At 40.4% G+C, this 18431-nt stretch overlaps 1 protein-coding gene across 1 annotated transcript in view; it reads right to left on the reverse strand.

Moving 5' to 3' along the window:
* Nucleotides 1-16088, reverse strand: part of LOC112242080 (janus kinase and microtubule-interacting protein 3-like) — a 64902-nt gene extending 48814 nt beyond the window's left edge. The window contains exon 1 of the mRNA XM_042314534.1: nucleotides 15975-16088. Coding sequence (XP_042170468.1) covers nucleotides 15975-16076 — 102 coding nt within the window. The 5' untranslated portion in view covers nucleotides 16077-16088. The remainder of the gene's footprint in view (nucleotides 1-15974) is intronic.
* Nucleotides 16089-18431: the final 2343 nt, after the last annotated feature.

Consider the following 18431-nt stretch of genomic DNA (forward strand, 5'->3'; position numbering starts at 1 on the left):
ACTCAGAACACATTCAGTCAGATGGACTCGAGACAGAGTTCTGAAATGCTGAAAGATGTGATGTTATGCCCCGAGGATTCATACTGTGCTGTCACTTTAGATGAGGGAGATCCATTGTTACAGTAGGTTGTAGAGATTGTAGGTCGGGTCAGGTCTTCTGATTTTGTACACTGCTGCTACTTGCTGTTTATTATCTATGCATAGTCACCTCACCCCTACCTACATGTAGAAATGACCTCAACTAACCTGTACCCCTGCACACTGACTCAGTACAGATACCCCCTGTAAAGAGCCTCGTTATTGTTATTTTATTGTTACTTTTTATTTTAGTCTATTTTCTTAACTCTTTCTTGAACTGTACTGTTGGTTAAGGGTTTGTAAATACGTGAAATATAATATTTCACTGTAAAGTCTACACTGTTGTATTCAGTGTTTCACGGTAAAGTCTACACTGTTGTATTCAGTATTTCACGGTAAAGTCTACACTTGTTGTATTCAGCATTTCACGGTAAAGTCTACACTTGTTGTATTCAGCGTTTCACGGTAAAGTCTACACTGTTGTATTCAGTATTTCACGGTAAAGTCTACACTGTTGTATTCAGCACATGTGACAAACAAAGTTTGATTTGACTTGATATCTAGCCTACATGCAGAGGAGTTCCCACGGGCTCTAAGTCATACTACATAGTATGTGTCTCCTGACCCCTCCTGACTTGATATCTAGCCTACATGCAGAGGAGTTCCCACGGGCTCTAAGTCATACTACATAGTATGTGTCTCCTGACCCCTCCTGACTTGATATCTAGCCTACATGCAGAGGAGTTCCCATGGGCTCTAAGTCATACTACATAGTACGTGTCTCCTGACCCCTCCTGACTTGATATCTAGCCTACATGCAGAGGAGTTCCCACGGGCTCTAAGTCATACTACATAGTACGTGTCTCCTGACCCCTCCTGACTTGATATCTAGCCTACATGCAGAGGAGTTCCCACGGGCTCTAAGTCATACTACATAGTATGTGTCTCCTGACCCCTCCTGACTTGATATCTAGCCTACATGCAGAGGAGTTCCCACGGGCTCTAAGTCATACTACATAGTATGTGTCTCCTGACCCCTCATGACTTGATATCTAGCCTACATGCAGAGGAGTTCCCACGGGCTCTAAGTCATACTACATAGTATGTGTCTCCTGACCCCTCCTGACTTGATATCTAGCCTACAGGCAGAGGAGTTCCCACGGGCTCTAAGTCATACTACATAGTATGTGTCCCCTGACCCCTCCTGACTTGATATCTAGCCTACATGCAGAGGAGTTCCCACGGGCTCTAAGTCATACTACATAGTACGTGTCCCCCTGACCCCTCCTGACTTGATATCTAGCCTACATGCAGAGGAGTTCCCACGGGCTCTAAGTCATACTACATAGTATGTGTCTCCTGACCCCTCCTGACTTGATATCTAGCCTACATGCAGAGGAGTTCCCACGGGCTCTAAGTCATACTACATAGTACGTGTCTCCTGACCCCTCCTGACTTGATATCTAGCCTACATGCAGAGGAGTTCCCACGGGCTCTAAGTCATACTACATAGTACGTGTCTCCTGACCCCTCCTGACTTGATATCTAGCCTACATGCAGAGGAGTTCCCACAGGCTCTAAGTCATACTACTTAGTACGTGTCCCCCTAGTAACCCATAGGTTTATTTGGGGTCAAATTGAGTCTATCCCACCACTTTAACAATGATTGACAGGTGCTGCTCCAGGCACACCAACCACAAATAGCACTGCACCAGAACGGACCACTACAGAGGATCCAATGTACTGTATGCATGGCTAGACAAACAATAGATTACAGAGTACTAATGGGAGGAGGGAGGGAGGGTGTGACTAATGCAAGGGAGGGAGTGACTAATGGAAGGGAGAGAGGGGGAGAGGGCGAGGGAGTGACTAATGGGAGGGAGTGACTAATGGGAGGGAGAGAGTGACTAATGGGAGGGAGAGAGGGTGGAGAGGGCGAGGGAGTGACTAATGGGTGGGAGGGTGTGACTAATGGGAGGGAGGGTGTGACTAATGGAGGGAGTGACTAATGGGAGGGAGTGACTAAAGTGGAGGGAGAGAGGGGGAGAGGGCGAGGGAGGGAGTGACTAATGGGAGGGTGTGACTAATTGGAGGCAGTGACTAATGGGAGGGAGAGAGGGGGAGAGGGTGAGTGAGGGAGTGACTAATGGGAGGGAGGGAGTGACTAATGGGAGGGGGAGGGAGGGAGGGGGGAGGGAGGGAGGGAGGGAGGGAGGGAGGGAGGGAGGGAGGGAGGGAGGGAGGGAGGGAGGGAGGGAGGGAGGGAGGGAGGGAGGGAGGGAGGGGTGTGACTTCTCTTCTCCAGGGCAGACCTAAAGATAGTCTCAATTAAACCATTGGCACACATTCATTCACACATTCATTCATTATTTTATTTTAACCTTTATTTAACTTGTACACCCGAACTGCCTTGTTCAGGGGCAGAACGACAGATTTTTACCTTGTCAGCTCGGGGATTCGATCTTGAAACCTTTCCGGTTACTAGTCCAACGTTTTAATCACTAGGCTACCTGCCGCCCCATTCTACATGGCTGGATTGGTCTACAGATGTAATAGCTGTATCCTCTGTTAGTCTACAGATGTTATAACTATCCTCTGTTGGTCTACAGATGTAATAACTATCCTCTGTTGTCTACAGATGTTATAACTATCCTCTGTTGTCTACAGATGTTATAACTATCCTCTGTTGTCTACAGATGTTATAACTATCCTCTGTTGTCTACAGATGTTATAACTATCCTCTGTTGTCTACAGATGTTATAACTATCCCTGTCTGTAGAGTCTACAGATGTAATAACTGTATCCTATGTTAGTCTACAGATGTTATAACTATCCTCTGTTAGTCTACAGATGTAATAACTATCCTCTGTTAGTCTACAGATGTAATAGCTGTATCCTCTGTTAGTCTACAGATGTAGTAACTATCCTCTGCTAGTCTACAGATGTTATAACTATCCTCTGCTAATCTACAGATGTTATAACTATCCCTGTCTGTAGAGTCTTACAGGCCATGTAAACCAGCATAACTCCTGTCCCTGTCTGTAGAGTCTACAGGCCATGTAAACCAGCATAACTCCTGTCCCTGTCTTAGAGTCTACAGGCCATGTAAACCAGCATAACTCCTGTCCCTGTCTGTAGAGTCTACAGGCCATGTAAACCAGCATAACTCCTGTCCCTGTCTGTAGAGTCTACAGGCCATGTAAACCAGCATAACTCCTGTCCCTGTCTGTAGAGTCTTACAGGCCATGTAAACCAGCATAACTCCTGTCCCTGTCTGTAGAGTCTACAGGCCATGTAAACCAGCATAACTCCTGTCCCTGTCTGTAGAGTCTACAGGCCATGTAAACCAGCATAACTCCTGTCCCTGTCTTAGAGTCTTACAGGCCATGTAAACCAGCATAACTCCTGTCCCTGTCTTAGAGTCTACAGGCCATGTAAACCAGCATAACTCCTGTCCCTGTCTGTAGAGTCTACAGGCCATGTAAACCAGCATAACTCCTGTCCCTGTCTGTAGAGTCTACAGACCATGTAAACCAGCATAACTCCTGTCACTGTCTGTAGAGTCTACAGGCCATGTAAACCAGCATAACTCCTGTCCCTGTCTGTAGAGTCTTACAGGCCATGTAAACCAGCATAACTCCTGTCCCTGTCTGTAGAGTCTACAGGCCATGTAAACCAGCATAACTCCTGTCCCTGTCTGTAGAGTCTACAGGCCATGTAAACCAGCATAACTCCTGTCCCTGTCTGTAGAGTCTACAGGCCATGTAAACCAGCATAACTCCTGTCCCTGTCTGTAGAGTCTTACAGGCCATGTAAACCAGCATAACTCCTGTCCCTGTCTGTAGAGTCTACAGGCCATGTAAACCAGCATAACTCCTGTCCCTGTCTGTAGAGTCTACAGGCCATGTAAACCAGCATAACTCCTGTCCCTGTCTGTAGAGTCTTACAGGCCATGTAAACCAGCATAACTCCTGTCCCTGTCTGTAGAGTCTACAGGCCATGTAAACCAGCATAACTCCTGTCCCTGTCTGTAGAGTCTACAGGCCTATATATTAGTTTGTAACAGCTCCAGCCATATGGCCTCCAAGCTTTGCCCCTCAAGTCTCCCTGAGAGCCTTGGCAGCTTCAAAGTAATGATTGTCTGTCTGTCTGTCAGTCAGTCAGTCAGTCAGTCAGTCAGTCAGTCAGTCAGTCCTAAAATGGACTTCCCTGAGATCAACAGTAGAACAGCAGGCCATACCGCTGAGTGAAAACTGAAAACCCCCAACCTAACTGGAGCTCTAACAGAGAGCCTGAAGCATCCATTTGACATGAGATGACATACAGGCTGTCATCAAGCCTCAGTGAGTTATTACCGGCTGGCCATGCAGCAGTGTTGCAGTGCAGGAGCTGGGATGGTTCAGTACGTGTGGCAAGTCTATCCGGAGGGCCATGGTGTCACCCCATGTGTGTCCTATAGGTGACCCAGTCATCCGTTAAATGAATTACGCCCAACAGAGAAGACCACACCTACTGTAGAGCATAAACACTTTACAGTATATGCAGTAATTACAGAAGATTTTACCGAATGAAACATTATATTGTCACTACGAGGTCAAAATAATAGGTAGAAATACTGTAATAGTAATAATAATACTACCGATATATTATATACTGGTATGCTGTAATAATACTACTACTAATATATTATATACCGGTATACTATAATACTAATACTATTAATATATTATATACCGGTATACTGTAATACTACTAATATATTATATACTGGTATACTGTAATACTACTAATATATTATATACTGGTATACTGTAATACTACTAATATATTATATACTGGTATACTGAAATAATAATACTAGTAATATATAATATACTGGTATACTGTAATAATACTATTACTAATATATTATATACTGGAATATTGTAATAATAATACTACTAATATATTATATACTGTAATAATATTACTACTAATATATTATATACTGTAATAATACTACTACTAATATAGTATATACCGATATACTGTAATACTACTAATATATTATATACTGGTATACTGTAATACTACTAATATATTATATACTGGTATACTGTAATAATAATACTACTATTATATAATATACTGGTATACTGTAATAATACTATTACTAATATATTATATACCGATATACTGTAATACTACTAATATATTATATACTGGTATACTGTAATACTACTAATATATTATATACTGGTATACTGTAATACTACTAATATATTATATACTGGTATACTGTAATACTACTAATATATTATATACTGGTATACTGTAATACTACTAATATATTATATACTGGTATACTGTAATACTACTAATATATTATATACTGGTATACTGTAATACTACTAATATATTATATACTGGTATACTGTAATAATAATACTACTAATCTATATAATACTGGTATACTGTAATAATACTATTACTAATATATTATATACTGGAATATTGTAATAATAATACTACTAATATATTATATACTGTAATAATACTACTACTAATATATTATATACTGTAATAATACTACTACTAATATATTATATACTGGAATATTGTAATAATAATACTACTAATATATTATATACTGTAATAATATTACTACTAATATATTATATACTGTAATAATACTACTACTAATATATTATATACTAGAATATTGTAATAATAATACTACTAATATATGATATACTGGTATACTGTGTCATCATACAGCCTGTTATCTATAACTAAACCTGTTATCTATAACTAAACCTGTTATCTATAACTAAACCTGTTATCTATAACTAAACCTGTTATCTATAACTAAACCTGTTATCTATAACTAAACCTGTTATCTATAACTAAACCTGTTATCTATAACTAAACCTGTTATATCATACAACCTGTTATCTATAACTAAACCTGTTATCTATAACTAAACCTGTTATCTATAACTAAACCTGTTATCTATAACTAAACCTGTTATCTATAACTAAACCTGTTATATCATACAACCTGTTATCTATAACTAAACCTGTTATCTATAACTAAACCTGTTATCTATAACTAAACCTGTTATATATAACTAAACCTGTTATCTATAACTAAACCTGTTATCTATAACTAAACCTGTTATATTATACAACCTGTTATCTATAACTAAACCTGTTATATTATACAACCTGTTATCTATAACTAAACCTGTTATATTATACAACCTGTTATCTATAACTAAACCTGTTATCTATAACTAAACCTGTTATCTATAACTAAACCTGTTATATCATACAGTCTGTTATCTATAACTAAACCTGTTATATTATACAACCTGTTATCTATAACTAAACCTGTTATCTATAACTAAACCTGTTATCTATAACTAAACCTGTTATCTATAACTAAACCTGTTATCTATAACTAAACCTGTTATATCATACAACCTGTTATCTATAACTAAACCTGTTATCTATAACTAAACCTGTTATCTATAACTAAACCTGTTATCTATAACTAAACCTGTTATCTATAACTAAACCTGTTATCTATAACTAAACCTGTTATCTATAACTAAACCTGTTATCTATAACTAAACCTGTTATCTATAACTAAACCTGTTATCTATAACTAAACCTGTTATCTATAACTAAACCTGTTATCTATAACTAAACCTGTTATATCATACAGTCTGTTATCTATAACTAAACCTGTTATCTATAACTAAACCTGTTATCTATAATAAACCTGTTATCTATACTAAACCTGTTATCTATAACTAAACCTGTTATCTATAACTAAACCTGTTATCTATAACTAAACCTGTTATCTCATACAGCCTGTTATCTATAACTAAACCTGTTATCTATAACTAAACCTGTTATCTATAACTAAACCTGTTATCTATAACTAAACCTGTTATCTATAACTAAACCTGTTATCTATAACTAAACCTGTTATCTATAACTAAACCTGTTATCTATAACTAAACCTGTTATATCATACAACCTGTTATCTATAACTAAACCTGTTATCTATAACTAAACCTGTTATCTATTAAATATCTATAACTAAACCTGTTATATCATACAACCTGTTATCTATAACTAAACCTGTTATCTATAACTAAACCTGTTATCTATAACTAAACCTGTTATCTATAACTAAACCTGTTATCTATAACTAAACCTGTTTTTATCATAAACCTGTTATCTATAACTAAACCTGTTATATCTATACAACCTGTTATCTATAACTAAACCTGTTATCTATAACTAAACCTGTTATCTATAATGAAACCTGTTATCTATAACTAAACCTGTTATCTATAACTAAACCTGTTATCTATAACTAAACCTGTTATCTATAACTAAACCTGTTATCTATAACTAAACCTGTTATCTATAACTAAACCTGTTTTATCATACAACCTGTTATCTATAACTAAACCTGTTATCTATAACTAAACCTGTTATCTATAACTAAACCTGTTATCTATAACGAAACCTGTTATCTATAACTAAACCTGTTATCTATAACTAAACCTGTTATATTATACAACCTGTTATCTATAACTAAACCTGTTATCTATAACTAAACCTGTTATCTATAACTAAACCTGTTATATCATACAGTCTGTTATCTATAACTAAACCTGTTATCTATAACTAAACCTGTTATCTATAACTAAACCTGTTATCTATAACTAAACCTGTTATCTATAACTAAACCTGTTATCTATAACTAAACCTGTTATCTATAACTAAACCTGTTATATTATACAACCTGTTATCTATAACTAAACCTGTTATCTATAACTAAACATGTTTTATCATACAACCTGTTATCTATAACTAAACCTGTTATCTATAACTAAACCTGTTATCTATAACTAAACCTGTTTTATCATACAGTCTGTTATCTATAACTAAACCTGTTATCTATAACTAAACCTGTTATCTATAACTAAACCTGTTATCTATAACTAAACCTGTTTTATCATACAACCTGTTATCTATAACTAAACCTGTTATCTATAACTAAACCTGTTATCTATAACTAAACCTGTTATCTATAACTAAACCTGTTTTATCATACAACCTGTTATCTATAACTAAACCTGTTATCTATAACTAAACCTGTTATCTATAACTAAACCTGTTATCTATAACTAAACCTGTTTTATCATACAACCTAAACCTGTTATCTATAACTAAACCTGTTATCTATAACTAAACCTGTTATCTATAACTAAACCTGTTATCTATAACTAAACCTGTTGTATCATACAGCCTGTTATCTATAACTAAACCTGTTATCTATAACTAAACCTGTTATCTATAACTAAACCTGTTATCTATAACTAAACCTGTTATCTATAACTAAACCTGTTATATCATACAACCTGCTCTACAGTATATAACTAAAGCTGCATTGGTTGGGTCATACATGCAGAGCAGAGAGCATTGTTCATTCAGACAGCCAAACAACAGGGAAGGGCCCCCCTGGCCTCCACAGACACACAGACAGACAGTAGTGTCTAACATTAGACGTCACAATGGTCTCTTTGACATGGACTGTTACTGGGGGTAGATAGCTGTTCATCTGGAGGAGAGCACACAGAGTCCAGGAGCACTGGGCTGACCCCCTTACCCAGGAGCACTGGGCTGACCCCCTTACCCAGGAGCACTGGGCTGACCCCCTTACTCAGGAGCACTGGGCTGACCCCCTTACCCAGGAGCACTGGGCTGACCCCCTTACTCAGGAGCACTGGGCTGACCCCCTTACCAGGGAGCACTGGGCTGACCCCCTTACCCAGGAGCACTGGGCTGACACCCTTACTCAGGAGCACTGGGCTGACCCCTTACCCAGGAGCACTGGGCTGACCCCCTTACCCATGAGCACTGGGCTGACCCCCTTACCCAGGAGCACTGGGCTGACCCCTTACCCAGGAGCACTGGGCTGACCCCTTACCCAGGAGCACTGGGCTGACCCCCTTACCCATGAGCACTGGGCTGACCCCCTTACCCAGGAGCACTGGGCTGACCCCTTACCCAGGAGCACTGGGCTGACCCCCTTACCCAGGAGCACTGGGCTGACCCCCTTACTCAGGAGCACTGGGCTGACCCCCTTACTCAGGAGCACTGGGCTGACCCACTCACTCAGGAGCACTGGGCTGACCCCTCACTCAGGAGCACTGGGCTGGCCCCTCACTCAGGAGCACTGGGCTGACCCCTCATTCAGGAGCACTGGGCTGACCCCTTACTCAGGAGCACTGGGCTGACCCCCTTACTCAGGAGCACTAAGCTGACTAGGCTACTGTATAGTGGTAGAATAGCATTAACACTGGGCTGACTAGACTACTGTAGAATGGTAGAATAGCATTAACACTAGGCTGACTAGACTACTGTAGAATAGCATTAACACTAGGCTGACTAGACTACTGTAGAATAGCATTAACACTAGGCTGACTAGACTACTGTAGAATAGCATTAACACTAGGCTGACTAGACTACTGTAGAATGGTAGAATAGCATTAACACTAGGCTGACTAGACTACTGTAGCATTAAATGGTAGAATAGCATTAACACTAGGCTGACTAGACTACTGTAGAGAATAGCATTAACACTAGGCTGACTAGACTACTGTGGAATGGTAGAATAGCATTAACACTAGGCTGACTAGACTACTGTAGAATGGTAGAATAGCATTAACACTAGGCTGACTAGACTACTGTAGAATAGCATTAACACCAGGCTGACTACACTACTATAGAATGGTAGAATAGCATTCACACTAGGCTGACTAGACTACTGTATAGTGGTAGAATAGCATTAACACTAGGCTGACTAGACTACTGTAGAATGGTAGAATAGCATTAACACCAGGCTGACTAGACTACTGTAGAATGGTAGAATAGCATTCACACTAGGCTGACTAGACTGCTGTATAGTGGTAGAATAGCATTAACACTAGGCTGACTAGACTACTGTAGAATGGTAGAATAGCATTAACACCAGGCTGACTAGACTACTGTAGAATGGTAGAATAGCATTAACACTAGGCTGACTAGACTACTGTAGAATGGTAGAATAGCATTAACACTAGGCTGACTAGACTACTGTAGAATAGCATTAACACTAGGCTGACTAGACTACTGTAGAATGGTAGAATAGCATTAACACCAGGCTGACTAGACTACTGTAGAATGGTAGAATAGCATTAACACTAGGCTGACTAGACTACTGTAGAATGGTAGAATAGCATTAACACTAGGCTGACTAGACTACTAGAATAGAATAGGTAGAATAGCATTAACACTAGGCTGACTAGACTACTGTAGAATGGTAGAATAGCATTAACACTAGGCTGACTAGACTACTGTAGAATGGTAGAATAGCATTAACACTAGGCTGACTAGACTACTGTAGAATAGCATTAACACTAGGCTGACTAGACTACTGTAGAATAGCATTAACACTAGGCTGACTAGACTACTGTAGAATAGCATTAACACTAGGCTGACTAGACTACTGTAGAATAGCATTAACACTAGGCTGACTAGACTACTGTAGAATGGTAGAATAGCATTAGGAGTCATTTGTCTTGTTAATCACAGGCATCTTTACTGGGCTATTAGTTCGGTCAATACCCTCTTCAGATCCATAATTTACATCTTCACATTATGGAGACTATTCCCAGCTGTATGTCACAATTTTAAAAAATTAAAATAATAGCCCAATTTCTGTTCACCATTTCCGTTCCTGGTTCATCGGTGGTTTCCAAGGTACAGTACCAAACAGATAGCAACACCATCAGTGGAAATGAGCCATTTCTGCATTGCAAGATACAACTATTCACAAGGGTCAAAGGTTAGGTTGCACAATGCCCTTCTTGCCTTGCAGCTATAAAACTGGAGTGTATTCATTAGGAGTGAGACTGAGTGGAGCACTAAAACCTGCTGAGCCCAGCGCTAGTCGCTCCATCTATTAGAATGAAACGGATCAATTACACTGCAAGACCGTGCATCTGCAGTGGCAGAATCAAGACATTATTCCAGATCATTTTATCTTCACTTACAAATCCTCACATTGTATCATATTGATCCACGAATAAAATGCCAAGAGAGTAACAAGAAACTTTGAGATAAATCCGAACGAGATAAAATGACATGATTATGTTGTTAAAAGATAAAAACTGCGACCTAACAATCAGGTTAAATGTAAGACAGACAGCTAAGTGGTAACTGTCTCCATTGTCAAAATAAACCATGACGATAAGTATCCCTTATTGTGACATCATATTGTCTAAAATAAACCTGCATAGTGGGTGATAAGTATCCTAATGTGACATCATATTGTCTGATATAAACCTGCATAGTGGGTGATAAGTATCCTTATTGTGACATCATATTGTCTGTTATAAACCTGCCTACTGGGTGATAAGTATCCTTATTGTGACATCATATTGTCTGTTATAAACCTGCCTACTGGGTGATAAGTATCCCATATTGTGACATCATATTGTCTAAAATAAACCTGCATAGTGGGTGATAAGTCTTATTGTGACATCATATTTTTGTCTGAGTGGGTGATAAACCTGACATCCTGATATAAACTGGGTGATAAGTATCCTTATTGTGACATCATATTGTCTGAAATAAACCTGCATAGTGGGTGATAAGTATCCTTATTGTGACATCATATTGTCTAAAATAAACCTGCATAGTGGGTGATAAGTATCCCGTATTGTGACATCATATTTTCTGATATAAACCTGCATAGTGGGTGATAAGTATCCCGTATTGTGACATCATATTTTCTGATATAAACCTGCATAGTGGGTGATAAGTATCCTTATTGTGACATCATATTGTCTGATATAAACCTGCATAGTGGGTGATAAGTATCCTTATTGTGTCATCATATTGTCTGAAATAAACCTGCATAGTGGGTGATAAGTATCCTTATTGTGACATCATATTGTCTGAAATAAACTTCATGGTGCTTCATCTGGGGATTGTGACTTCACCCCTACCTACATGTAGAAACTACCTCGACTACCCCAGCACATTGACTAGGTACCGGTTCCCCCTGTAGATTGCCTTGTTATTGTTATTTTATTGTGTTACTTTCACTTACAGTTGAAGTCGGAAGTTTACATACACCTTAGCCAAATACATTTAAACTCAGTTTTTCACAATTCCTGAAATTTAATCAGAGGAAAAATTCCCTGTCTTAGGTCAGTTAGGATCACCACTTTATTTCAAGAATGTGAAATGTCAGAATAATAGTAGAGAGAATGATTTATGTCAGCTTTTATTTCTTTCATCACATTCCCAGTGGGTCAGGAGTTTACATACACTCAATTAGTCCTTGGTAGCATTGCCTTTAAATTGTTTAACTTTGGTCAAACGTCTCAGGTAGCCTTCCACAAGCTTCCCACAATATATTGGGTGAATTTTGGCCCATTCCTCCTGACAGAGCTGGTGTAACTGAGTCAGGTTTGTAGGCCTCCTTGCTCGCACACGGTTTTTCAGTTCTGCCCACAAATTGTCTATAGGATTAAGGTCAGGGCTTTGTGATGGCAACTCCAATACCTTGACTTTGTTGTCCTTAAGCCATTTTGCCACAACTTTGGAAGTATGCTTGGGGTCATTGTCCATTTGGAAGACCCATTTGCGACCAAGCTTTAACTTTCTGACTGATTTCTTGAGATGTTGCTTCAATATACCCACATAATTGTCCATCCTCATGATGATCTATTTTGTGAAGTGCACCAGTCCCTCCTGCAGCAAAGCACCCCCACAACATGATGCTGCCACCCCCGTGCTTCACGGTTGGGATGGTGTTCTTTGGCTTGCAAGCCTCCCCCTTTTTCCTCCAAACATAACGATGGTCATTATGGCCAAACAGTTCTATTTTTGTTTCATCAGACCAGAGGACATTTCTCCAAAAAAGTACGATCTTTGTCCCCATGTGCAGTTGCAAACCGTAGTCTGGCTTTTTTATGGCGGTTTTGGAGCAGTGGCTTCTTCCTTGCTGAGTGGCCTTTCAGGTTATGTCGATATAGGACTAGTTTTACTGTGGATATAGATACTTTTGTACCTGTTTCCTCCAGCATCTTCACAATATATTTGCTGTTGTTCTGGGATTGATTTGCACTTTTCGCACCAAAGTACATTCATCTCTAGGAGACAGAACGCGTCTCCTTCCTGAGCGTAATGGTGGCTGTGTGGTTCCATGGTGTTTATACTTGCGTACTATTGTTTGTACAGATGAATGTGGTACCTTCAGGCGTTTGGAAATTGCTCACAAGGATGAACCAGACTTGTGGAGGTCTACAGTGTTTTTATCTGAGGTCTTGACTGATTTCTTTAGATTTTCCCATGATGTCAAGCAAACAGGCACTGAGTTTGAAGGTAGGCCTTGAAATACATCCACAGGTACACCTCCAATGACTCAAATGATGTCAATTAGCCTATCAGAAGCTTCTAAAGCTATGACATCATTTTCTGGAATATTCCAAGCTGTTTAAAGGCACAGTCAACTTAGTGTATTTAAACTTCTGACCCACTGGAATTGTGATACAGTGAATTATAAGTGAAATAATCTGTCTGTAAACAATTGTTGTAAAAATGACTTGTGTCATATTGAAGCACAAAGTAGATGTACTAACCGTCTTGCCAAAACTATAGTTTGTTAACATGAAATTTGTAGAGTGGTTGAAAAACAACTTTTAATGACTCCAACCTAAGTGTATGTAAACTTCCCACTTCAACTGTATATATATATTTTTTATTTGGTAAATATTTTCTTAACTCTTTCTTGAACTGCATTATTGGTTAAGGGATTGTAAGTGAGCATTTCACAGTAAGGTCTACACCTGTTGTATTCAGAGCATGTGACAAAGTTTGATTTGATTTGGCTGTAGATCCATAGAAACCTGTTTCAGAGACATTGGGGTTACCATCGTACCATACTGACCAGTGACCACTACTCTGGTGGGACAGATATGAGATATGTGATCAAGACAATGCATATAAAACACACAACATATAATATCATATCACAACATAATGAGATTGGTGTGCTGCCCCTCGTCAATGTAACCGAACAGAGGAGCCAAGCTAGTCTCTTCCCACAGTTACTTTCCAGTAAGCCTAAAGCCAGACTGACAGAATGGGGCTCATAATGTAAACCATGTCCTGACAAGTTAAACAGACACTCAGCGGTGGAAAGTTAGCTAATGTACTCCCAGCTCCTCCCCTGTACAAGGCATTCACACACGGCCAATGACATGGACATGTCATTAACAGTCTCAGCTATGCAATTAGCTCCCCGAGCTGTCAATCAAAACACACAGCCAATGACGGGTACATGTCAGGCATGCCCCTCCAGCCGAACCATTAGCCCCTCAGGCTGTCAGTCAACTAGCACACTGACATTGAAACAGTCCTATCGTGCACAGATTACATAGGCTTGCTTCCCAAATGGCACCCTGTACAGGACCCATAGGGATCAAGGCCTATAGTAGTGTACTTTAGTAGGGAGTAGGGATCCATTTGTGACTCAACCATAGACAGGAATACGTATTAGCCAAACTGTACTACAGTAATGCCACATTACTCCTGTAATGAGTTAACACAGAGGAGATCGTTCAGTGCAGAGAGAAATATAATCTACAGGGGAAGAGACGTCTGTCGGAATACTGGGCTCCCGAGTGGCGCAGCACTGCATCTCAGTGTTAGAGGTGTCACTACAGACCCTGGTTCGATTCCAGGCTGCACTGCACTGCATCTCAGTGTTAGAGGCGTCACTACAGACCCTGGTTCGATTCCAGGCTGTATCGCAGCGGTCTAAAGACACTGCATCTCAGTGTTAGAGGAGTCACTACAGACCCTGGTTCAATTCCAGGCTGTATCACGGCGGTCTAAAGACACAGCATCTCAGTGTTAGAGGAGTCAGTACAGACCCTGGTTCGATTCCAGGCTGTATCGCAGCAGTCTAAAGACACTGCATCTCAGTGTTAGAGGAGTTACTACAGACCCTGGTTCGATTCCAGGCTGTATCACAGCGGTCTAAAGACACTGCATCTCAGTGTTAGAGGAGTCACTACAGACCCTGGTTCAATTCCAGGCTGTATCACAGCGGTCTAAAGACACTGCATCTCAGTGTTAGAGGAGTCACTACAGACCCTGGTTCAATTCCAGGCTGTATCACGGCGGTCTAAAGACACAGCATCTCAGTGTTAGAGGAGTCAGTACAGACCCTGGTTCGATTCCAGGCTGTATCGCAGCAGTCTAAAGACACTGCATCTCAGTGTTAGAGGAGTTACTACAGACCCTGGTTCGATTCCAGGCTGTATCACAGCGGTCTAAAGACACTGCATCTCAGTGTTAGAAGAGTCACTACAGACCCTGGTTCCATTCCAGGCTGTATCACAACCCGGCCGTGATTGGGAGTCCGATAGGGCGGAGCACAATTGGCCCAGAGTCGTCCAGATTTGGCCGGTGTAGGCCGTCATTGTAAATAAGAATTTGTTCTTCACTGACTGGCCTTGTTAAATAAAAATACAAACAATATACTGCCAGCGGCTGCTTTGAGTGGTAACACGGATGTTTCATCATTTTATCCCACCATGAGACTCCTTTCACTCCTTTCCAAGTTCCTCCTCATCAAATATTGAAAGTCACAGACCTTATTGGTAACCTGTCTGTATACCTCTCCACCTTCCTTGAGGGTATGTCTAAAACACCAATCTAAAAACCACTGCCTGTCCTGTAGTGCCTCAGGCCTTGGCAAAGAGGTCTTCTAACAATCAATGAGACTTCCTGATTGAATACATGTTGAATCAACGCGTGTCTTACTGTTCCCACCTTGCTTTTCTCCTGCTGTAGTTCTATCTGGATGTCTGTGAGTTTGGCCCTCAGATCTTCATTGGCAGCCTGCAGGGCCGCCAACGTATCGGCCCTCTCCATCTTGCCTCGGCCCCCAGCCCCCCGGCCCCCGGGCCACTTCTTGGACATGGTGAGACTCTGGAGGTGGTGCTCCAAGGGACCAAGCCCCCCCCACCGCCCCCTCTCTCCGGAGGAAGCACCTGAGAACCTTCTCTAGTGTCTTCAGCCTTCTGTCAGCCTGTTGTCCTCAGCTACATCTTCTGGTTCACCTGGAACAACAAGACACAACACAACATTTTAGTGAAGAGGCTGTTGCTCCTTTTCTAACAAGTTAGACTGTTCATCCTTTTCTAACAAGTTAGAGGCTGTTGCTCCTTTTCTGACAAGTTAGAGGCTGTTGCTCCTTTTCTGACAAGTTGGGGCTGCCGAGTGGCGCAGCGGTTTAAGGCACTGCATCTCAGTGCTAGAGGCGTCACTACAGACCCTGGGTCGATTCCAGGCTGTATCACAGCGGTTTAAGGCACTGCATCTCAGTGCTAGAGGCGTCACTACAGACCCTGAGTCGATTCCAGGCTGTATCACAAACGGCCGTGATTGGGAGTCCAATAGGGCAGCGCAAAATTGGCCCAGCGTCCTCCTGTTTAGGGTTTGGCCGGGGTAGGCCGTCATTGAAAATAAGAATTTGTTTTTAACTGACATGCCTAGTTAAATAAAGATTACATTTTTATTTTTAAAGTTAGACTGTTGATCCATTCATAACAAGTTAAACTATTGATCCATTCATAACAAGGTAGATTATTGATTCATTCATAAAAGGTAGACTTATTGATCCATTCATAAGAAGTTAGACTATTGATCCATTCATAAAAAGTTAAAAGACAAGGAGGAAGAGTTTAAGGAGGAGGAGAGGAGGATTATTGATCCCAGGAGGAAAAAGGAAGAAGGATTGAAGAAGGAGGAAAGGAAGAAGAGGAGGAGGAAAGAGGAAGGAGAAGAGGAAAGGAAGGAAGGAGGAGGAAGAGGAGGAGGAGGAAGAAGAGAAGGATGAAAAGGAGGAAGAGAAGGAGGAAAGAGGAGGAGGAAGAGGAGGAGAAAGAGGAGGAGGAAAGGAGGAGGAAGAGAGGAGGAAGAGGAGGAAGAGGAGGAGGAAAGAAGAGGAGGAGGAAGAGGAGGAGGAGGAAGAAGAGAAGGATGAAAAGGAGGAAGAGAAGGAGGAAGAGGAGGAGGAGGAAGAGAAGGAGGAAGAGGAGGAGGAAGAGGAGGAGGAAGAGGAGGAGGAAGAGAAGGAGGAAGAGGAGGAGAAAGAGGAGGAGGAAGAGGAGGAGGAAGAGGAGGATGAAGAGGAGGAGGCAAAGGAGGATAAAGAGGAGGAGAAAGAGGAGGAGGAAGAGGAGGAAGAGGAAGAAAGGAGGATAGAAAGAGGAGGAGAAAGAGGAGGAGGAAAGAGGAGGAGAAAGAGGAGGAGGAAGAAGGAGGAAGAGGAGGAGGAAGAAGGATGAAGAGGAGGAGGAAAAGGAGGATAAAGAGGAGGAGAAGAGGAGGAGGAAGAGGAGGAAGAGGAAGAGGAGGAAAAGGAGTAGAGAGGAGGAAGAGGGGGAGAAAGAGGAGGAGGAAGAGGAGGAGAAAAAAGGAGGATAAAGAGGAGGAGGAAGAGAAGGAGGAAGAGGAGAAAGAGAACACAAGACAGAAACACGGTTACGTGATAAACAGGAATATGAACCATAGGGAGGGTGTCTAGAATTATTCTAACTGTAAGTGTGTCAACAATTCAAGCTCTACTACAGCATATCCAAGCAGCCTTGCAGACAGACTTGCAGACAGACTTGCAGACAGACTTGCCTCTCACTGGTCTCCGCCAGCACTTCCAAAGGGTAACTTCAGGTTCCCAAGCCTTTTCGGTTTCCCATTCTGTGGAATCTCTGAGAAATGAAGGCTAGGCAAAACGTAAACTAAATGATTCGGATAATATAAACATCAGGAGGAGGAGTCTTTGAAAGTCTTCTCCAACATTGTGTCATGACAAGGTAAATCTGCATCACGTCACGCCGACCCAATCCTCTAATCCTCTTGTCATCGTCAGCCTCCTGTAATAACATTCTAGCCCGGTCAAACAGACTGACCGCTGTGCTCACCTGAAGTAAAACACAATGGGATAACAATAATAATAATAATAATAATAATAATAATAATAACAATAATAATAATAGCAATAACTATAATAAGAATAACAATAATAACAATACCAATAACAATAATAATAATAATAATAATAACAATAATAATAGCAATAACTAAAATAACAATAACAATAACAATAATAACAATAACAATAACAATAATAACAATAACAATAATAATAATAATAATAATAACAATAATAATAATAACAATAATAATAATAATAAAAATAATAAGAATAATAATATTAACAATAAT

Source organism: Oncorhynchus tshawytscha, unplaced genomic scaffold (genome assembly GCF_018296145.1).
Source record: "Oncorhynchus tshawytscha isolate Ot180627B unplaced genomic scaffold, Otsh_v2.0 Un_contig_76_pilon_pilon, whole genome shotgun sequence".
Classification (NCBI taxonomy): domain Eukaryota; kingdom Metazoa; phylum Chordata; class Actinopteri; order Salmoniformes; family Salmonidae; genus Oncorhynchus; species Oncorhynchus tshawytscha.